The 24,386-nt window shown below is 41.7% G+C and overlaps 1 protein-coding gene across 1 annotated transcript in view; it reads right to left on the bottom strand.

Annotated features, from left to right (window-relative positions):
• Positions 1-10,614: 10,614 nt before the first annotated feature.
• Positions 10,615-24,386, bottom strand: part of aacs (acetoacetyl-CoA synthetase) — a 115,000-nt gene continuing 101,228 nt past the window's right edge. The window contains exons 14-18 of the mRNA XM_078227042.1: positions 23,939-24,064; positions 21,414-21,483; positions 19,148-19,206; positions 15,731-15,933; positions 10,615-11,952 (exon numbers count right to left, since the gene is read on the bottom strand). Of these exons, the coding sequence (XP_078083168.1) occupies positions 11,815-11,952; positions 15,731-15,933; positions 19,148-19,206; positions 21,414-21,483; positions 23,939-24,064 (596 nt within the window). The 3' untranslated portion in view covers positions 10,615-11,814. The remainder of the gene's footprint in view (positions 11,953-15,730; positions 15,934-19,147; positions 19,207-21,413; positions 21,484-23,938; positions 24,065-24,386) is intronic.

The following is a 24,386-nucleotide window of genomic DNA, read 5'->3' as shown; positions in this document are numbered from 1 at the left end:
TTGTCCTTTCAAATGGTTTGTGTTTGTGAGAAAAAAGCTCAGCAATGTTGAAAAGAATTTTAACATACTTTTAGGCTAATGTGTCAGAATTAAATGTTGTCAGATCTAATAAAAGTTGGAAAATGCACAGCTCTCATTTCCATAAAGATTGCATTAAACCTGAATGAGTAATTAAATAAAATGTTAGTGTTGAAATTTCAGCTGTGAATCAACCCACGTTAACACGTGCCGTGGATTTCAAAGTTTCAAAGGCTGCAAACCACTTTGCAGAAGGAGATGTGCTGTAGGTCGTGCGAATGGGCCAATGTCTGACGCTGAACTATTTTGATGCGTTCATGGAGTCATAGAAGAATCATAGAAGCCCTAAAGTGCAGAAGAGGCCATTCAGCCCACCAAGTCTGCGCCAATTCTCTGACAAAGTAGTTATTTATTTGTTAGTGTCACAGGTAGGCTACATTAACACTGCAATGAAGTTACTGTGAAAATCCCCGAGTCGCCACACTCCGACGCCTGTTTGGGACTATCTTACCCAGGCCCTCTCCCCACCCTATCCCTGTAACCCCACACATTTACTGTAGCTAATCCCCCTAATCTACATATCTTGGGACACTAAGGGGCAATTCAGCATGGTCAATCCATCTAACCCACACATCTTTGGATTGTGGGAGGAAAGCGGAGCACTCAGAGGAAACCCACGCAGACACGGGGAGAATGTGCAGACTCCACACAGTCACCCAAAGCTGGAATTGAACCCGCGTCCCTGGCGCTAAGGCAGCAATGCTGACCACTGTGCTGCTTGTTTCTAAGTTAATTCTAAATAAACTCAACAACTAACTGAACAATGGAAGAAGGAATGAAATGCATTAAGTGGTGTGTGCCCAATAAAACAGAATAGAAACATGAGCATGGAAGAGAAATTGACTAGAAATTCACACTCTTGAGCAGTCAGAGGCAGAAACCCAGTGTGTTTTCAGCATATATTTTGACTCAACATTTTGAGTTAAGGAATTGTATGTACAGAGCGCCAGTCATGGCTTAGGTTGGTAGCATTCTCACTTAAGTCACAGAGTGCGAGCTCCAGCCCCAATCCAGAGAATCAACAATCTAGACTGACACTCCAGTGGGGTATTGAGGGGATATGGCAGTGCTGCAGGTGCCCGCTTACTGATGAGATGTCAGGCTGAGAACCCACCTGCTCTCTGCGGTGGATGTAACACAGCTTGCAGCATTATTTGAAAGCAGAGCAGGGGAAGTTATGTCCAGCATCCTGGACAATATTCATCCAACAACAATCACAAAGACAAATTCACTATTCTCACACTCTTTTGGCATTTGCTTGTGCAAATGGGCTGTCGTGATTGAAAGGTCGCGCAAGATGCTACGTAATGCAACTTTCTTTTTAAAATTAACTTAATTGGCGAGTGGAACCAAGAACTCCTGCAATTTCCTACTTGGTATTAATTGCTCAACTTCTGAAATTACTCAAGCATTTCAGACTAACTCTCGTCTATTTCAGAAGGATTTAACACTAGATTTGTTTAACCAATGTAATGATGTTATTTTACGATTAATGAGATGCATGAATTTGAAGTCTGTTACTGATTGTTGAGACTCAACTGAGTGCCTTACTTCAAATTTATTTACAATGATTAAACTGCTGATTCCAAATGGTATACCTTGGCCACAGATATAATCATATCAACACTTCTGTTTGACTTATAAATCACGAGAGTCATTTTAACGTAGCCACGTGTTAGAAATCTGATATGTTTGGGTCTAATGTCAGTTTCATGCCCCATCCACTGTTGCATTTAACTTAAATGGAGAACGTAACCGGAAAGCTGAATGAATCAGTTTCCCAATGGACAAGTCATGTAAAAATTGCCCCCGCTGATTTTGTAATATTGTTGTGACGCATGTGATTCACTGGTTCAGAAAGAGATAGAGCATATTCCCTCTCCTATGCTGGTGTTATGATCCCCATGGAGAAACCATCAACTAAAATAACCAAATTTACCGAGTAACCCCCCCTCTCTTCCCCCTCCACCCCCCCTCCTACAATTAAGAAATTACCAATGGGGGTCTACTTTTTGTAGCTTTTATTTGAATCAAATCCAATGCAAATTCTGCATGAATTAATACTTTATATAAAGAGGTAAACTTTACTTTAAGTAGTTGATACAACAACCTTACCCAACTACAAGACAGAGAATCTGGTGAAATGGTGCAAAGACAATAATCTTGTCCACAATGTCAACAAAACGAAGGAGATGGTCACCAACTTCAGGAAGCATAGTGGAGGACATGCTCCTGTCTACATCAACGGGGATGAATTGGAAATGGTCGAGAGCTTCAAGTTTCTAGGTGTCCAGAACACCAACAACCTGTCCTGGTCCCTCCATACTGACGCTATAGTTAAGAATGCTCACCTCCTTTCTAAGGAGGCTAAGGAAATTTAACATGTCCGCGAAAACGCTCACCAACCTTTACAGATGCACCATAGAAATAATTATTTCTGGTTGTATCACAGGTTAATATGGCTCCTGCTCTGTCCAAGACGGCAAGAAACTACAAAGGATCGTGAGCAAAGCCCAGTCCATCACACACGCCAGCTTCCCATCCATTGACTCTGTCTACACTTCCCGTTGCCTCGGAAAAGCAGCCAGCATAATCAAGGACCCCAAGCACCCCGGACATTCTCTCTTCCACCTTCTTCCATCGGGAGAAAGATACAAAGGTCTGAGATCGCGTACCAACTGATTCAGGAAGAGCTTCTTCCCTGCTGCCCTCAGACTTTTGAATGGACTTACTTCGCATTAAGTTGATCTTTCTCTACACCCTAGCTCTGACTGTAACATTACGTTCTGCACCCTCGCCTTTCCTTCTCCCCTAAGTACTCTATGAACAGTATGTTTTGTCTGTATAATGCACAAGAAACAATACTTTTCACTGTATACTAATACATGTGACAATAATAAATCAAGTCAAAAATCACTTGCCGCACAGATGTGGCACTGCATAGTTACACAGTTCCACAATATGCAGTTCCTTATTCACACATGGTAGGTCACGAGACCTATCCAACAACAAATTTTACCTTTGAGTTTCATGGGTATGATTATCATCTACAAGGTTCACTTTCACAAATCTTCTCTCCCTTGGATAATAACAGACCTATTGGGATAGCTTTCCAGAGTCGCTTTTCAACCGACCAATAATTAACACCCCTATTCATGATTTGGCTACTTCTGGGAATGCATCCAGCTCGTTAGTATCTCTGAGCTATTTGCACAGCTTTCCAGGTTTTAGACCTTTTTAGCCAGCTCACACAATATCTTCAAGAGCTTCTGGCTCCTTTTCTGCTGAACAGAAAAACTGACCTCTTCCTGACAGTTATTTGCTTCTTCTCCCCACAAGAATTTTCTGTATTCCTCAGTCTATTGGTCTTCTTTCTCTTTGTGTCTGTGCACTAATTGCCTTCACCCTCCAGCTCCCCTGTTAGTGGCTCTCCTTTGTGACTGCAGTTCTCAGTTAAGTCTGTCAGAAGCACTGCTTCCATCTTAACTTCCTTCTTGTTGCTATCGGTTTCAGGTCAAGGATCGCCAGGTCACATGGGCCAGTATTTCTTATTGTCCAGAAAATAAAAACTACTGATCTCTTTACAATTGATACAAGTCATTTTAAACATTCTTAAAAATTGCAGAATCCACGAGCCTTTTAAAGAAATTTCAAAGTTTTCTTGCAGTACTGTTTCTGGGTCAAAGGTGACTGATTGAGCTGCATTAAAGTACTAATGTATAATTAATAAATATTGTACTAAACCAGGAGTGTTAACATTGACTGCATAGATCTAGAGTTGGCAATTTTCCAGTATTCACTGCACTGTCTGTATTTTGCGGAGCTTCTAAATTATACCCTGTGGTGGAATTGAAATGAAGGGAGGGTTCTGCTGCCACGCAATTATGCTTTCCAGAGGTTATAAATGATAGAGCTGCCCCCTGCCCCCCTCCCCACCTCCCCCCCCTGTACAAATTTAATGCGTTGCTGGTAAATCAAGCAAGACCCATGATCCAAAATGGCATTAGAGATTTTTTTTTATGTGAATCTCTATAACCTGTTTTTGTCTGTCCAGATTGTCTTCATTGGTTAGTTTAAGGGGCATGTCTGTTGATGGATGTATTTAGCAGGCAATACTGCATGCACGCATGCACACACGCACACACACACACCTGGGCATGCGGAGGACCAGGATGCCTGATGTATGTGCAGCTGCACTGGGATTGATGGAGAGCAAATGGACCTACCTTATATTAAGTTGATCTTTCTCTACATCCTAGCTGTGACTGTAACACTACATTTTGCACCCTCTCCTTTTCTTCTCCCCTATGTACTCTATGAACGGTATGTTTTGTCTGTGTAGTGCGCAAGAAACAATACTTTTCACTATACCCCAATACAGGTGACAATAATAAATCAAATCAAATCAAAAGGTCGAGGGAGCCCAACAAAAAGGTTGTCCAGGCTGGAAAAACTGTTTCTGTCAAGGAAGGAATGGGATTGACGAGGGAAGTAAAGATGCCAAAAGGCAGATAGTGATTGCATCGGAGGGATGGAAGGAAGATGGGGGTGGTATGAGAGGTAAAGTTTACTTATTAGTCACAAGTAGGCTTATATTAACATTGCAATGAAGTTACTGTGAAAATCCCCTAGTCGCCACACTCCGGCGCCTGTTCGGGTACACTCAGGGAGAATTTAGCATGGCCAATACACCTAACCAGCACGTCTTTCAGACTGTGGGAGGAATCCGGAGCACCCGGAGGAAACCCACGCACAAACGGAGAACATGCAGACTCCGCACAAACAGTGACCCAAATCGAACCCAGGTCCCTGGCACTGTGAGGCAGCAGTGCTAACCACTGTGGGATGACATGGAAGGATGTGCATGGGGATAGAAGAATCCAGATAGCACTATGATAGGTTATTTGCCCTGTTAGTGATAAATTAGACAAAAGAAACTCATGGCACTTACCAGTTATTGACTGTCTGTAGTAATCCTTCCTTCTTCAGTGACTGTCTCGAGCTCCGACTTACCCCATATGGATTTCAACTGAAGTCCCAGCCTTCATATTTCAAATCTGTCCAGGATTGCGGGTATCTCTGAGTCATACAACATTCCTTGGGCTGCTCCTGAGATCCACACACATTGCCATGTACGGCCATATGTATACACTCAAACTCCCTCTTCAGCAGAACCAACTCACTCTGTCCTGGTCCCCATGTTTCATTTTGTCCTTTACTTATTTGACACCGTAACAAGAAACTTTTTTTCTTCCTTTCAGGTGTTAAGGAACACAAGTTCCAACAACTTATGGTACCGATGTCCCTCACTTTCCTCTGACTCCATCCCTTCTTCCAATCCCACCTCTTGCCATGTATTCACTATACCCATTGGCCTTCCCCTGTCTGACGCTGAACAATCTGTGCTTATCAAAGGACTTTGTTTTATCCCCTTACACCCTCACCCCAATCAATCTTTGGCTCAGAACAATCTCGGACTCTTCTTCAGTCACCTTAGTCTCCATGCTCATTTCTCCCCTCCACCAGCTCAATGGGCCGTTTCACCCATCTCCAGTAGTCTCCCTCTACTGGATCCCACCCTCTGACCTCTTACCCACCTATTTCATCCCATTGAGAGCTGTTGGCGTGATATTGGCCACCCTAATTTCTCTACTCCCCTCACTCACTCTAACCTGTCGCACCCGGAACATGCTGCACTTTTTTCTCTCAGGTGCACCCTGACTTTATCAAATCTGCTGACAAGTGTGGCACTGTTGATATCTGGCCCACCAACCATTACCTTACAGAGGCTAAGTGCCAACTCTAAAATATTTCTTCCTACCTCCCCTGGACTATGACTCACCATTGAACATTAAGCCATTATTCCTCGCACCGTCATTGACCTAATTTCCTCTGGAGATCTTCCCTGAACAACCTTCAACCTCATAGTCCTCCAACACCACACCTCCCACTTCTACCTCCTTCCCAAATTCCACAAACAGGACCATCCCGTTTCAGCCTCTCCCTGCCCCACTAAACTCATTTCCTCCTATCCTGACTCTATTTTCTCTTCCTTTGTCCAGTTCCTTCCCATCCACATTCGTGATTAGTCTGACACCCTGCAGCATTTCAACAATTCCCAGTTTCTTAATTAGCTCACTCTTCACCTTGGATATCCAATCCCTCTACACTTTCTTCCCTCAGCAGGACAGTTTGAGGGCTGTCCTCCGCATGAACAGAGGCCCAGACAAACCCCATCCACCATCCTCCTGGCTGAACCTCTTTTCCCATTGAACATTTTCTCCTTTAATGTGTGGCTATGGATGTATGCCTGGGCCCTGGTTATGCCTGTCTTTTTGTGGGATAGGTGGGGCTTTCCTTGTTCCAGTTCAACAAAGGCCCTTTCCCACAACTCTTTGTCTAACACATTAATGACTGTATCGATGCCACTTTCTGCTCGCACCCTGAAGCGGAAAATTAATAAATTTTGTTTCCAATTTCTGCCCGCCTCTCACCTCCCTGTGCTCCATCGCTGACACTTCCCTATCCTTCCTTGACATATCCTTCTCCAATTCTGGAAATAGAGTGTCTACCAATATTCATTACAAGCCACCTGACTCCCACACCTGACTCAACTATTCACTTCACACCCTGCTTCCTCTAAGGACTCCATTTCATTCTCCCAGTTTTTCCATCTCCGATCATATTACCTTCCACAACAAGTTAAAGTTAAAGTTTATTTATTTGTCAAAAGTAGGCTTACATTAACTGCAATGAAATTACTATGAAAATCCCCTGGTTGCCACACTCCAGCGCCTGTTCGCGTACACTGAGGGAGAATTTAGCATGGCAATCCACCCAACCAGCACGTCTTTCACACTGTGGGAGGAAACCTGAGCACCCGGAGGAAACTCACGCAGACACACAGAAGGTGCAGACTCCACATAGTGACCCAAGCTGGGAATTGAACCCGAGTCCCTGGTGCTGTGAGGCGGCAGTGCTAACCACTGTGCCACCCTCATCCTTTTTCCTCAACCAATGATTCCCCTCCACTGTGTTGGATCCAATACATTTCCCAAACTTCTGCCCTCACATCTTCCCCTCCCTCCCAGAACTATGAAAGGGCTCCCATTGTTCTCACTTTCCACCCCACCAGCATGCATATTTAAAGGATTATCCACTGCCATTTCTGCCAACTCCAACTTGATGCCACCACCAAATATATCTTCCCGTCCCCTCCGCTGTCAGTGTTTCATAGGGACTGCTCCCTCCACAACACCCTCATCTATTCCTCTGTCACACCCAACACCTTCCTGAGCAATTGGCAGGAGCGATAACACCTGCCCTTTATCTCCACCTTCCTCACTGTCTGAGAACCCACGCACGCCTTCCAGATGAAGCAGCAATTGACTTGTACTCCAAGCAGTTTAGTCTATTGTTTTCACATCTCATAATGTGGTCTCCTCTGCAATAGGGAGGCCAAACGCAGACTGAGTGACCACTTCCGTAATATCTCCATTCAGTCCACGAGCATGACCCGATCTGCTAGCCACTTCCTATTTTAATTCACAACTCTTGCTCTCAGGCTCATATTTCTGTCATCAGCTTCCTGCACTATTCTAGTGAAACCCAACTCAAGCTTGAGGAAGAGCACCGCATCTCCTGATTAGTCCCTTTACTGATCCTTGAGTTTGACAACTTTAGACCATGACCTTGGTGGCCCATTTTGTATGCCCACCCCACCCATTGCCAGTCCATATCTTATTCTCATGTTTTGATTTCAGGTAGCACTGACCTTTCTCTGATATTAAAACCTTTTCTGGACCAATGTTTTGTTTCTTTACTACTACCATTACCATTCTGTTGGCCATTTGTGTCATGACATCTTTGATTTTGATTTGATTTATTATTGTCACATGTATTAACATACAGTGAAAAGTATTGTTTCTTGTGCGTTATACAGACAAAGCATATCGTTCATAGAGAAGGAAACGAGAGAGTGCAGAATGTAGTGTTACAGTCATAGCTAGGGTGTAGAGAAAGATCAACTTAATGCAAGGTAAGTCCATTCAAAAGTCTGATGGCAGCAGGGAAGAAGCTGTTCGAGTCGGTTGGTACGTGACCTCAGACTTTTGTACCTTTTTCCCGACAGATGATGATGGAAGAGAGAATGTCCGAGGTGCGTGGGGTCCTTGATTATGCTGGCTGCTTTGCTGAGGCAGCAGCAAGTGTAGACAGAGTCAATGGATGGGAGGCTGGTTTGCATGATGGATTGGGCTACATTCACGACCTTTTGTAGTACCTTGCAGTCTTGGGCAGAGCAGGAGCCATACCAAGCTGTGATGCACCATACATAACCACTGTGCCACCCTCATCCTTTTTCCTCAACCAATGATTCTTTCTGGTTGTATCTGTAAAAGTTGGTGAGAGTCGTAGCTGACATACCAAATTTCCTTAGTCTTCTGTGAAAGTAGAGGCATTGGTGGGCTTTCTTAACTTTAGTGTCAGCATGGGAGGGACCAGGACAGGTTGTTGGTGATCTGGACACCTAAAAACTTGAAGCTCTCGACCCTTTCTACTTTGTCCCCATTGATGTAAACAGGGGAATGTTCCCCTTTACGCTCCCTGAAATCAATGACAATCTCCTTCGTTTTGTTGACATTGAGGGAGAGATTATTGTTGCCGCACCAGTTCACCAGATTCTGTCTCATTCCTGTGTCTCGTCATTGTTTGTGATCTGACCCACTACGGTGATGTCATCAGCAAACTTGAAAATCGAATTGGAATCTTTGTCAGTCAATCGCCACCCCACCCCCCCTAACCTATCCATGACTGTGAAGATGGCTGCTATTTTGAGAACATGGTGGCTTTCTGTAAAGGCGGCTGTGTGTGTGTAAATACATGATTTGATTATGCTGGGGTTGTTGATCGAGACAGCTTGTCTGTGAGCGGTGAGATAAAAGGGATAAATGTGCTAGATCCACGCATTTGTAATGAGAGGCTATGGAAATAGGCTGGGTTTTTGTTACGTTTAAAAATTTGCATCATCAGATAGACAGGGACTTGGCTTTTAGATGTTAAATTTCGAAGGGGAGTTTAAGGGACTTTTACAAATTACACAGGTTTCATAAGTAAAGAAGGGAAGGTTATTAAATTTTATTGGATGCATTTTATTTGGGCCGATAGGAAAACATGGAAGATTCTCATATTTTGGGAAATTTAGTTCAACGAGGGGTGAGGACAACGGAATTGGAGTTGAAAGGAATAAAGCATAATTAAGTAAAGATGTTGAGGTGAGGTTGCGCTGGCTGTATGAGGGAGATGTCCTGAGACCAGCTCTGTGCTGAGAGGAGGTGTGAAATTGGCAACATCCATTCAGTCAGATCAGTCAGGAAAGCCTTTGGGTGGGATTCTCTGGCCTCCCTGCTATGTGTTTCTTGGCGACAGGAGGTGGTATTCCATTCACTGACGACGGAATTATCTAGTCCCGGGGATAACATACAAAATGGGATATCCCATTGAAGCCACCCCACACTGCCTGGAAACCCGCGGGCGGGGGTGCGCTGCTGGTAGAACCAGAGAATCTCGCCGGCGTGAATGGCCAAAGAATTCCGGCCTTCATTTAAGGAACTTAAATGTTTCTGAATTTTCTTTGGATTTCCACAGCAGAATGGAAGTGTTTGAGGCGTGATGCGGTATACCTTTGCTAAGTAATACTGGGTATTACAAGATTTTTATAATGAAAATCTATGAGAGAGTTGTTTCTAAGTAGCTTATTTATTAGTGTCACAAGTAGGCTTACATTAACGCTGCAATGAAGTTACTGTGAAAATCCCCTACTCGCCACATTCTGGCACCTGTTCGGGAGGGAGAGTTTAGCATGGCCGATGCATCTAACCAGCACGTCTTTCGGACTGTGGGAGGAAACCGGAGCAACTGGAGGAAACCCGTGCAGGCATGGGGAGAACGTCCAAACTCCATACAGACAGTGACCCAAGCCAGGAATCGAACCCGATCTCTGACGCTGTGAGGCAGGAGTGCTAACCACTGTGCCACTGAGCCACCCTTACCCAAGTGTTCCCCATGAAGTATTTTTTCAGGGGATATTGCATAAGACTGTTTTAACTGTGTAACTTTAATCTGCTTTTAAGTTATTTTTCTTCTTAGTAATAAATTTTTTTTAAATCCTAGAATTGTTACTGGAATTCTATGCTTCTATACTTTCAAAATACAAAAAAAAAGTTATGATCAGTAAGACAAGTTTCCCTCTGAGATTTGGCTTGTTCAGCCAATAACACCTGCTGTGGTTATAACAATGACCTTCCCTTTTGCACTACTTGCTCCTCCCCACTTCTTCAACAGCACAACACCAATCACATTTCTCCCTCTCGTCAGTTCTGAAGAAAAGTCACAATGAACTCGAAACATCAACTCTGTTCCTCTCTCCGCAGATGCTGCCAGACCTGCTGAATTTTTCCAACACTTTGTTTTTAGTTCTGTAAAAAGAAAATCACTCTATGTTCAGCAAACTGCTACTGAAATGAGTTTGAATCACTTGGGTTTGCAATAAGAATTTTTATTCTCAAAGGAACGTTACAATTTACAGGGATTTGTACTTAAAACATATGCAGTCAAGATAAAATGCATTATCTTTTACATCAATTCCTGGAGTTGTAAGCACGGAAATGGACAGTTTTATGAATATTGGAAGATCATGCAACACCACAATGTACAACAACACGATTTGCCACCCATGGCATTTTGAAAGTCAAGCCCACCTTTAACGAGATCAGTAAAGAATCTAATAAGCCCGGTATACAAAACAAGCAGAGCCATCGCTATTGTGCATTAGAAAACCTTCTACTGAGACACAGACAAGCAGACATTTTTCAAACATATTCTGAGCTTGCAACTGAGAAACGGGGACAAAGGCAAGACCAAGAAAACTACCGATGTGCTTGCGAAACCTTATTGTTACCACTGTCCTATCCATTTAACATGGTATAATGGTAATTTTGGTCTACACTGATTTCTCACCGAGGTTAATGACCACCTCCGACCTAAATAGTCACATTTCTCCCCAGATAAACGATGCCTTCCAAAATAAAAGCATTCTTGCCTGATCAATCTTGCCCAATTAAACAAAGTGTACATGTAACTGTGTAGTGCAAGTCCACTGTATGTTTTACAGTGTGAAATTATTTCCATAAAATGTCACATAACACTGGTACAGATAAAAGAAACATCTTTCTCCGTAATATTAACGGCAAGATCTCCAGATTGGATGCTCAATAAAAAAAAAACAAATTCATCCATTAAATTCAAATTAATTTAAAATATAAGTTACAATATCTTGATTTCATCAACCATTATTGTAATTTGTATCCAAGTTCAGGAAGTTCGTATTCAAAGTAAGTTTTGCATCGACTGGACGACTCTTTAACCTAACTGTACCCAAGAAATCTGCAAGGTTGAATGCCGTGCTAATTTTGCACCCTAACCAACATTACATCTCATTGACATCAATGGAGAGCAACATCAGAGCTGTACCAGATCCTGTCACTATTCCAAGTGTTGGGTTCAAATAAAGTTGCCCACGTTCTATCTGCACTGTTGCCAGTCTAGGTTTAAAAGTATGTTCTATGTTGAAGGAGCATAGAAAAACATAATCAAACACAAAACTGCACCAACTATCTTGCCAATGACATAGTTACTCTGTTAAATAAAATTTATTTTGCACATATTTACATAAAACACTCAGAAGTTCTGGAGTTCAGGAATACTCTTGTAAAGGTCCAGAGATTCCGGATTTGAGAAGGCGCTCCGCTGCTTGACGTCCTTGCCAGCGATAACCTGCTTCACCGCCACTTCTACTTTCTTTCCACTAATGGTGTACTGGAGGAAAAAAAGGTGGGGGGGGGGGGGGAATGAGAACAGCTTGTCAATTTCTTAAATACATAAGGTGTTGGCCCACCTAGTATCAGGTCACTCATTATCTGTGCAAAATAGGATGCAGTATGTAATGAATGCCCCCTTGCACTGCAGATATTGGGCTTTAGATGAAGGACATGTTGCCAGGAAAACGTAGGTAGCTTTAAGGAATTTATATTCATGTTGTTAAATATTAAAAGTAAGGTATAGTTTTAAGTGGGTTTAATTTAGTGTTTCTGTGTAAAAAAGGTTCAACCAATAGTTGGATTCATGTTAGACAAAGGTATTTGTATACGTGGGGATTTGCTATGCTTGCACTGTGCTTAGAGACAGTTACGGCCTGCAGAGTAAACAAGCTGGCAGAAATATAAAGTCGTTGCTTAGCAACTGGGGGCATCTTTAGGATAGGAAGGCACTGAGTTTATTTTTTGAGCTGGGTATATTGCAGTTGAAGATGGGAAACTGGGGAGTAAAGTCTCTCAGCTCTGCCAGAGGAAAAGCTATGATGTGGAGATGCCGGCGTTAGACTGGGGTAAACACAGTAAGAAGTCTAACAACACCAGGTTAAAGTCCACTAGCTAAAGTCCAAAAGCTAGACAAGACAAGGGGGCTGCAAAAAGGACCAGATAAAGTTCAGATAGCCAGGGAATTTGGACAGAATGAATGTCTTAGGAAGGTGAAACAAAGAGAACAGAGACCAAGAAGTTGAACAAGGCACTCTTCAGGAGAACTCGAGAGAAAAGTAGATTCAGTGTTCTGAATTGAACAGACAGCTGCAATAAGCAGACCAAGTCAAAAGTTTGGTGCCATCTTAATACAGCCTGGGAATCGGTAGTTAAAGCAATTGTGAAGAGTTTGTGCAATAGTCAAGACAAGGGAATCTTGAACAGGGTATAAAACCTGGAAGTGTAACCTTAATGGAAGCAGCTGACGGGAAGCAGTATTTAAAAGAAGATTTGAAAGTGTGTCTGTTTGAAAGAGGAATTTGGAATCACTTGTGTGGAAGCCAAAGTTCAGTGAGACAAGGTGGCTCACGGTATAAGAATCAGCTGGGGGGATTTTGAGGAGAAATCCACAGAAATTCACTAGGGTTCAGAGTGGATAGTGTATTTGACCAGAGCCAGCCTATGTGTTCAAAGGGACTGTGTGTCATTGAGACTATTATAGCCCAAGATATACTTTGTAACCCATGTTAATGTTAAATGTGTGTATATTTGAGAAGCTTAAGGGGAGCGGGGAGTAAAAGAATATTGTATCATAATCGAACTCTCACTCTGGAGAGTGAGCCTGGTGCATTGAGCATGGAAAACAAGGAAATGGTAGAAGTATTGCACAGATAGTCTGTCTTCAATGTACAACATTTAGAAAGCTTCCAGAAATAATTGAAAATGAAGAGCTGAACGGGAGGGAGGAACTTAAAACAATCACCATCATGAGAGAAAAGATGCTGGGAAAATTATTATACCCAAAGGCTGAAGAGTCTCTAGGACCAGATGGCCTGCATCCCACAGTCTTTTAAGCTGTATTATCTCTATAGCAGTGGCTGTAGAGATAATAGGTGGATTGGTTCCAATCTTCAAAAATTCCTTCGATTCTGGAAAGCTCCCAGTGGATTGGGAAATAAATAAAGGTGTTACATTAGCTAAGAAAGAAGAAAGACAGAGAGGAGGAAACTACAGGTGAGATAGCCTAACATCTGTCACAGGGAAATTACTAGAATCCATCATTAAGGAAGCTATAGCAGGATACTTAGAAAATCATCTGATCAGACAGAGTCGACATGGGTTTGTGAAAGGAAAATCGTGTTTAACTAATTGATTAGAGTTTTTTGAGAAAGTAACAAGCAAAGGAAATAAAGGGGAACCTGTAGATGTGTTGTACTTAGATTTCCAGAAAGCATTTGATAAGGTGTCGCCTCAAAGGCTACTATACAAGATTACAGTGTAATAAAACATCAGCATAGATAAAGGATTGGTTAGCTAACAGTAAGCAGAGAGTAATGACAAATGGGCCTTTTTCAGGTTGGCAAGCCATGACAAGTGGAATGTCACAGGGATCAGTGCTGTTGCCTCAACTATTTGCAATTTACATCAATAATTTAGGTGAAGGGACTGAATGTATGGTGGCCAAAGCTGTCAAGAGGAGCCAGGGAGTGCCTATAAAGGGATATAGGCAGGTTGACAGAGTGGACAAAACATTGATAGATGGAGTGTTGTGTGTGAAAAATGTGAATTTGTCCACTTTGGCAGATACATGAATCCCAAAAGGGTAGTATGTCGGGTCAGCAAATGATTAGGAAAACAAATGGAATATTGTTATTTATTGCAAGGGAATGGGATATAAGAGTAGGGAAGTATGCACACACGCACATGCTCACTAAATCCCAGTTACAAAATTACCGCACAATCATTTGACACAGAAATACTGTACTTTCATGGGTTAGGATCAAGAATGCATCTTTTCATATCAGGTTTCAGGCTACGTTATATACTTTGTGTAATATAAGTACACCCAGCCCTTAAAGAAAAAACCCAGATCTTTCAATTTATTATTCCTGCTCCAGTCAAAAGCTCCAGTTTTATTTGAATCGTAGTGGAACATTTGTTTTTACAGAGCGCAAATCATTTCAAACTGTTAAATGTGAAGTTTTACAAATGAAAATGTCCGTATGGCGAAATAAAGTACATAATATCTGTGATTTCAATTATGAATCAAAGCCTCGTAAAGTCAATGGACTGAAATAATGCCACATAAATCGATTGGAGAGACATTTTCCAACTGCTTGGCCAATTAGAAATAATATAGTTAAATGCAGATCCGATTTACCGAACTTATTGCTTCAAGTTAGCCAGATGATGAGCGCACCTAACTGAGCTCAACCTTCTCAAGAAGTACTGCAGGCTAATTCTGCAGAGTTAATCTCTGGGGATTTATTGCAATTGGGAACATTATTTACATTAACGTAGATTTATGGTTCGAAAACAATCTGTAAACCAGTGCCCAAGGATCCAAGGAATTTCTCAATTTAGAAAAACTGTCCAGCTCATTGTGATCACCATTAAATATGATTTCCACCCTTATTATTCAAGGAATAATGTTGGCACATTCAAGATCAATTCCTTATTCCTTGTGTAAATTGAGGGAAATAAATATTGGGCTTATGTCGACTATAGGTCCATCAATTTAGAGTTCTGAATAAAGGTCATTGAAGTACAATGGAGGATTTCTGTCTATAGGAGCTGCCTGTTCTCCCTGCTTCTCTCTCTACAGACACTACCCTTCTCTCTGCTTCTCTCTCTATATAGACACTGTCTGTTCTCTCTGCTTCTCTCTCTATAGATGCTGTTCTCTCTCTCTTTCTCTCTCTATAGATGCTGTTCTCTCTCTCTTTCTCTCTCTATAGATGCTGTTCTCTCTCTCTTTCTCTCTCTATAGATGCTGTTCTCTCTCTCTTTCTCTCTCTATAGATGCTGTTCTCTCTCTCTTTCTCTCTCTATAGATGCTGTTCTCTCTCTCTTTCTCTCTCTCCAGATGCTGTTCTCTCTCTCTTTCTCTCTCTCCAGATGCTGTTCTCTCTCTCTTTCTCCCTCTCCAGATGCTGTCTGCTCTCTGCTTCCAACCATCCCACAGCACCATGTGATGGCTCACGTCCACAGTAACAAATATGTGACTTCGCAAATAGCAGAAAACAGTTTATTTGAAAGAGAATATGAAAAGCTATTCAAAAGATGCATGGACTTACCGGAATGTCTTTAGTCTCCAGGATAAAGGCAGGCACATGTCTAGCTGATAAAGCCACTCGAATGGCATATCTTATCCTCTTCACCAGATCCGCTGTGAAAACCTGATTGCAGGCCATCTTTAAGAAAAGAATGACTCTTTCCTCGCCATCCTTGTTATACTGTGGGACACAGAGACTGTCCATAACTTCCTCAAAGGCTTCCACTACAGGACAAAATGGCACAAATTTCTTTCAGACAGGAAAAAAGACTGCAGTTTCTCAACTGACTGGCTTCTTAGCTACTACACAACAGATTTGATTAATATTCTATGCAGCTATTTTGCCAGATTTCAATTTATTCTTTATGGTGCTGAGAAACAAACAACTCATATTGTGACTATGTATTGATTTTGAACCCTGCCTCGCCAATGGCCAAGAAAGGGGGCTTAGCAAACATATTTTTAAATTGTAGAGAGCAGGGAGCATTTTTTTTAGTTGTAGAACATGGGCGTAGCTGGCTGGCCAGCACTTATTGTCCATCCCTAGTTGCACTTGAACTGATTTGATTTGATTTGCTAGGCCATTTCAGAGGGCAGTTGAGAGTCAACCACATTGCTGTGGCTCTGGAGTCACATGTAGGCCGGGCCAGGTAAGGACGGCAGATTTCCTTCCCTAAAGGATATTGGTGAACCAGATGGGTTTTTCCAACAATGACGGCACAGTGGTTATCACTGCTGCCTCTCAGTGCCAGGGACCCAGGTTCAATTCCGGCCTTGGGTGACTGTCATTGTGGAGTTTGCACGTTCTCCCCATGTGTGCGTGGGTTTCCTCCAGATGCTCCAATTTCCTCCCACAGTCCAAAGGTGTGCAGGTTAGGTGGATTGACCATGCTAAATTGCCCTTTAGTGTCATAGTATGTGTGGGTTAGGGGGATTAGCGGGGTAAATACATGGGATTACGGGGATAGAGCCTGGGTAGGATGCTCTGTCGGGGAGTTTGTGCAGACTCAGTGGGCCAAATGGCCTCCTTCTGCACTGTAGGGATTCTATGGAACATCAACAATGGTTTCATGGTCATCAGTAGATTCTTAATTCTAGATATTTTTTATTGAATTCAAATTCCACCAGCTGCCATGGCGGGATTCAAACCCAGGTCCCCAGAACATCAGCTGAATTTCTGGATTAATAGTCTAGCGATAATACCACGAGGCCATTGCCTCCCCAATCCACCATAACTTCATATGAGAAACTTATAATTTGTAACTGGACTGATATCACTATGTTGCATTTGTAAATGAGTAAAAACACATCATCATGAATACAGTTCACTTCACAATTTAGTGAATGTTCCATTTACCAAGAGGCCACAGGTTCAGGGCACTCGCCAACATTGCCATTTCAGGTTTCACATTGGGTCATATAAAAGTAGACCAGCAGTATGCCTTAACCCCAACCTCAAGATAACAGCGCAGTGTTTCTGTAAACTTCTCCCAATCTCCGTTCATAATGTCAGAAACCTCAAGTGTACATAACTCTATGGTGCACAAAAACAGGTCATTCATCCCAATTGGCCCATGTCAGTCTTTATATTCCATGTTAGCCTCTTCTTACTTTAATGACCTCTTCCCACCCTACCCCTTACCATTTCCCTCATGCATGTGGCCTAACCAACTTGTGCTGCTGCTTTTAGCAATTTGTGCATCTATACTCTGATCTCTTTCTGCTCCAGTACTCCATTCAGTTTCATATCTTCTAAGAAATGAGAAGCTCATTGTTCCCACTAAAAATGGATGGTCACACATTTTGCTATATTAAATCTTATTTGTCAAATCTTATCTGTCCAAATTACAAGCTAGTATTCCTGTATTTTGGTGCAGGCCTCCATATTCATTGCCAACATAATTTGCAGATTTGAGCCTAAATCATTGATGAACAGCAGTGGTCCAAAAGACAAATCCCTGCAGGACACCATTGTCCACTTCGACAGTCTGAGAAACTTTCCTCAATTCCTATCTTTTGGTGTTTTGTACTTTCAATGCATTCTGCTCCCTGGACCTAGACTCCACACAATTTCACCTTTGTCATAAATCCCATATATGATGCCTTTAAAAAGGCCTTCTGATGACCCATGTATCCCATTCATTGTAATTTCCAAGCCTGCAACTTGGTACTTCTTCAGGGAATTCAATAACGTTGGTTCATTTCCCTTGACATTCAATGGTATTAACATTTGCTGAATCTCCCACTATCAATATTCTGGGGGTTACCATTGTCCAGAAACTGAACTGGACTAGCCATATAAATAATGTGACTACTAGAGCAGGTCAAAGGATAGGAATCCTGCAGCGAGTAGCTCACCACCTGACTCCCCAAAGCCTGTCCACCATCTACAAGGCACAAATCAGGAGTGCAATGGAATACTCTTCCCTTGCCTGGATGAGTCCAGCTCCAACAACTCAAGAAGCTGGATGCTATTCAAGACAAAGAAGCCTGCTTAATTGCTACCCCTTCCACAAACATTCAACCCTCCACCACCGACAAACAGTGGCAGCCACGTGAACCATCTACAAGACACCCGGCAGGAAATCACCAAAGTTCCTTGGCAGAACCTTCCAAACCCATGACCACTACATCTAGAAGGACAAGAGCAGCAGATACCTGGGAACACCGCCACCTCCAAGTTCCCTCCAAGCCACTCACCATCCTGACTTGGAAATACAATTACCATTCCTTCACTGTCGCTGGGTCAAAATCCTGGAACTCCCTCCCTCACAGCACTGTGGGTGTGCCTACACCTCAGTGGTTCAAGAAGGCAGCTCGTCACCACCTTCTTAAGGGCAACTAGGGATGGGCAATAAATGCTGATTCAGCCAGTGATGCCCACATTCCGTAAATCAATAAAAAAAACATGACTCTCCCTACAGAAAATTAAGTGTTTTTTTTAAAAAATGATGTTCTCCAACTTCAGATATTTTAGTTAATAATGAAGTAAGAAAGCTTCTGCTATCTTTTCTAACACCTGATATTAAGCTTTGAGATAAATGGAAATGAAAATTGGGCAGTTTCTATAATGTGTGACCAATCCGCACTGCCAGTTTTATACCTGGCAGAAAATCTACCCCATCACCTTGACAAGGATTCCAAACCATTTCCCCTGCTGGACAGCCTACCTTAGCCCATTGCTGGCGACAAAGGACTTTTCAACTGAAGTAAAATTTCAATGCCAAAGGGAAAAGAATCTTTACTTTCCAACTCCATTACTTCTAACCACATATGATAAAGCAGCAAGTTGGAGCTGAGTAATCACGAGGCTAACGTGACCATTGACCTCTGGATTGGTAACACATGTTGGCACTGTAAAAGCGACGTGAAGAAATAAAATTACGCAACGACAATTATAGAAAAACATTACATTAGATCACCACGCTTGAAACATTACCAATGTGGTAGATTTCAGAACTCCCAAATCTCACTCCATTTGGATTCAAAGTGCCATCACTACGAAAAGGGAGAAATAGATTAGAGCAGTTCACCTTGAACGCAAGACAAAACACAGAATAAAAGCTGCACCACTCAGTTTTGTGGGATGGGCACAAATTACAAAATGACATATCATCACTGCTTCCTCGGGTATGTCAGGAGAACTGTGTCAGGGTCAAGGATCCATCAAAGGCAAGCGATGGAATCAGGTAAAAAGAAATGGTTTATTTTAAAGTGGATCAGGGATTCGGAAATTTTCAATCTATTACGCCCACCAGAAGTTAATGCGTGGCAATTTTATATCCAGTTTACACTCAAGAGTCCAACAAATTAGTTCATTATCCACCAAACACAATTTACACCCATAAGGTGCATTACGGAGTGCTGCATTTCTCAGTCCATTCACGTAGCAGAGAGACGTTGCTAAACTTGCCCAAGTCAGATCCAATCTGTGCCATTAAGTCAAGCCAACATTTGTCTAATATCATGGCTTGTTGGTAAGTTAGGACTGTCAGGCATACAATGTCAATGACATATGAATAGTTTGTGTTAGTCCTTGTTCTGTAGCAGTTGGTACCCACTATGCATTTTGAACGATGCTCAGATATCAGGAAATTGACTGAAGGCTCCTCTCACAAGCAGCCCTGTATTGTAGACAATGGCATTTGAGTTAAGATAATCAAGTTAGCTGTTTGCACCAAATTAAAAGTCAATGGCCCTCATCTTTGGCTTATAAACATGTGTGACTATACTTACAGATGTTAGCTAATATGTATAAATAAAAACGTCCTATATGTTATGCTCAGGAAGGTTGTAAGAATGAGCTGTCACTTTGTGATATAGCTCTGATTCAGGTATAATCATAAACTAACATGCATGAAAAAGTTGTATAAAAGGAATACTACACATTATAGATAGATCGTGATATTTTTTCTTATGATACTACATATCATGTCTGCCTAGGCAAAGATTATTTCCTGGCAGCTTAATACACAGCCATGTATAAACATATGAAGTTGTTACAATTCTAGACTGCATAAGAGTCAACAAACTGACAAAATATAAAAGTAATATTTATGTAACATTACAAATGTTCTCTCAATCAAGTCAATTTCACTTTTTTGGTTGGGATTCAATCAATTTGCCATTCCTTCACTGTCACTGGATCAAAATCCTGGAACTCCCTCCCCAACAGCACTGTGGGTGTACCCACACCACATGGACTGCAGCAGTTCAAGAAGGCAGCTCATCACCACCTTCACAAGTGCAATTAGGGATGGCCAATAAATGCTGGTCTAGCCAGCAATGTCCATATTCCATGAATGAATTTTTTTAAAAACAGATTGCCAAATTCAAGTAAAAATACAAAAGACAGAGGTTAATGAAAAAAAATAGAGGAAGGGGAGTGGGGGAATCTGCAACTAAGCCTGCAGAGGCAACTATTCACATTTATACAACTTGATATAATCAGACCATCCAACCAAGCACCCGGGGCAGGATAAATCAGCTTTTACCCTGATGTGCCACTACCTCCAACAGCCTGTACCGAACGGGTTAAAATAGATTGGCTTTCAATTTGAAAATATATATATTCTTTTAAAAATGTGTAGCTAAAGCATAAGTGAGAACTTAAAACGCTATCCTGATTTACACATATCTATGTCCCCCAAATTTTGAGAGCGGGATTTTCCGGCTTCGCCCACCCCAAGACCGGAAAATCCCACCTGAGGTCAATGGACCTCTTCATGGTCCTGTCCTGTCCGCTACGATTCCCATGGCGGGTGGCACAGGAAAATTCCACCCTAAGTCATTGACATTTGTGTCATAGAGAATACTATCCATAAACCTGACTATAACAGTCAACGTTTTATAAATCAATCAACTGTCTCCAGCCGTTAATAAGTCACAAAATAAAAATCAGATGTTCCAGAAAATTGATGAAAAGACTGGGTAGAAGGCATTTAGTGCACTTTTTTTTTTAAATCAATCTACAGTGAACATCCAAAATATATTCACAATAGAAAGGACTATCCTGATAAAGTTTCAGTTCTTGATAAAGAAACATAGCATTAACATGCAAACTTTGCCCCCTACACTAATTTGATGGAAGTTTTTTCTCATGCAGGCACATCTGAAAGCAATTTCTCTAAATGTAAGCACTTGAGTCATAGTAATATCAGAGATTCAGAAAATTCAAACAACCGATTTTAATTTCTCAAACCCACCTTCGGCCAAGCATCGTAATTCCTCCAGTTTTGGGGTTTATCTTAGCGTAGTCTCCATGGGCCCAAACACCTATGTATGGGGACATTAATAATAGTTATTATGGCCACTGTAGCTGTTGAAGTACTTTTCATGTAATGACCATACAGCTGTAGCAACAAATTATTGAAATGTACTATTGTCCTCGATCTTTTATCGTTCCAAAAGAATGTAATGTCTGAAGCCACATCCTTTCACGTTTTACTGTCCAAGCCAATTAAAAGGAAATGAATCAACAGTCCGCATATGGCTATATTCTTTAAGAAAAAAATATAATCACACCTTCACATCATTTTGAATGTTGTTAGCAATTCAATTCCTTATGTCAGGTGTATTGCTGTAGTCATTGTTACCATTGATCCATAGAATTCCTACAGCGCAGGAGGAGACCATTCGGTCCATCGAGTCTGCATCGAATTTCCGAAAGAGCATCTTTCCCAGGCCCTCCCCTCTGCCCCATTTTAAGGTATTGCATGCCCCACTGCTGATACTGTGGCTGCTGCCCAGTGACAAGGGTAGGACCTGCTGTGAGAGTGTTGACAGGTTTCCCAGCTCAGTTCAAGGGTTAGTGATGAGCAGGAGTCAGTCAGCTTTAACCCAAAGAGAAGTGTCCCAGGTACAGGACAAAGGAGGGGGTCGGGAAGAGATCCCAAGAGGAAGTCCCAGGTAAGGGACAAAGACAGAAACATGTCCCAGTTAAGAAAAAGGAAGTAGTCAATGAGAAGATGCCAAGCAGCAAGGGTGTTGGCTGTGCAACTGGGAAACAGGAAGAGACCCAGAAGCTGTTTGGTGGTCCAATGTGTGGAAATAGTTAGGGTTAGAAGAGCCACTATAACAAGTAACGTGTGCAGACCAGAAATAAGTAATCTTGGAAAAAAAAACTTGATGAGTATCTGAGTTGAACGAACTTGTGTATTTGCTCTGAAGTTAAAGTCATAGTGAGTTTAGATTTCAAAAGTATCTGTTAAATGTCCAGGAGTCTGCTAGAGGAAAACTGTTTGAAGCAGATTTAACTCAAGCAAGAAACCATGGCATTGTGACAATGGTAAACCTTCACTGGGGTTTTGGGATAAAAGGAACAGTGCAAATCTGAATAACTTTGTGGTATCCGTATTGAAATCTTTCTAACCTTTTTGTCCATTGCAATGTAGTCCATTTTTGTGTTTACCAAATAATTAATTCTTTTGTTAAAAGTCCATCAGCAGACTCCTTTGAACCTGTTCAGTAACTGCCCTCCATGGATTAAAGTAGTTATGATGTATCAAGCCAGGTTCCAGTCTGGTGTCAGACTTGTCTAGTACTAACATCAGCTAGAATTATAACAATACGTGTCTCTAAATGGTGTTGTATTATGCCACCAATTAAGCCTGCCTGTGCAACCAAAGAGTTTAGATTCAGTGAAAGTATCAATGATGTTTTCTCACAACCTGTAAAGATCACTGGTTGTCGAGGGTGTTAAATCTCATTTGGGGAAGCAGTCTGTGCTGCAAGCGAGCGAAATGCCACAAGAAGCCATTCACAAGCTTTACCCACCGTCTCAGTATGATAGTTTAAATTGATGATGTTTCAGCTAAAAGAGATGCCGCGATTGTATTTGTGTAGAACATTCGTATAGATGAAATAACACTCCCACAGCTAATGAGCGATCTGTTCACTGGGGAGAGGTGTACATCTTAATTTACATGTTAATAAAAAATGAAGATGATAATAAGATCAACCAACACTTGAAAAGCATCAATGTATGATTATATTGGTCCCATCTGCACCAAGAAAAATAGCACAAAGTATGCATTCCAATCATTATATACATATTTATGTATAAACAATTGAGAGTGGGAAGGTATTAAATTTATAATTATTCAACTGGCATGTTATATACTTTATAATCAACTGTGGGGACTGAATTCATATTTAGTAAAATGTCATACTCCATAAATCCTAAGCACTTGTAATTCTAATGATCCTTCTAATTGATTGCACTATTATCGGCATGGTGATAAGTTGTTACAGTCTTGTAGAAATGGATCAAAAAAGATTGTTCTCATTTAGCAACTTGCAACAAAAGCGACTCAGCAACTCATCAGAGAGACCGCAGAGGAGAAGTCAATAATTGTGGCCGCTGGGTGGACCAAGGATTGCCCAAGAATGGTAACACAACAAAGCTTTTAGTCCTTTTATTTACATTAGAGTTGGGCCTGAGTCAAATGGACATGTGGCTTACCCGAGATAATTTGGTTTTCCTCGCGCGACTTTAAAATTTGGCTCAAAGCCTCCAATTCATAACCCAAGTTCAACACTTACTTGGTCTTAGGGCATCAAGCAATGGGTTAAGATGCTCCAAACACTGAAGTTATGTGAACCCACCAAAAATTATAGGGAGCCTGAATTTATATTGTGCTTTTCATCATCTCAAGACACTCCAAATTGCTTCACAGTCGATTACGTACTTCAAAAATGTTGCTGCTATTTTGTATATTTTTGCTCATACCTGGGAATTTAGCAAAGTATGCCTTGTGATATTTGCTGCCACTTTCATCATTCCAGAAATGTGTAGGCTGACACGGAATGGGTTTGGTGCACACCAGCTCTCCACTTTCTCCCCACAGACCTTGCCCTACGAACGAAAGAAAAGAAAACACAGTCCAATATTATTCTGTTTTGTGGGAACTTTCTTATCTTGCTCAAGGCTGTACATAAAAATCCATTAACCCTCAACTATAAAAAGGGAAAGAGAGAGAATAGGAATTCTCACTTATGGTAGCATCTAAGAGCTAAAAAAGAAACCGGCAACAAGTTGTACAAGTCAGGTCCAATGCTGGGGTTTGGCGCAAGGGGGGGGGGGGGGGGCGCACAGACGCTGGTGAGTGAAAGAAGTGGAAGATGAGGGGAATGTTCTAGAATTAAGAGAGGGACAAAAGGAAAAAGCCAGCATTGAT

The sequence above is a fragment of the Mustelus asterias genome, chromosome 13 (genome assembly GCF_964213995.1).
Source record: "Mustelus asterias chromosome 13, sMusAst1.hap1.1, whole genome shotgun sequence".
Taxonomy (NCBI): Eukaryota; Metazoa; Chordata; class Chondrichthyes; order Carcharhiniformes; family Triakidae; genus Mustelus; species Mustelus asterias.
This window is presented reverse-complemented; position numbering and strand designations above follow the sequence as displayed.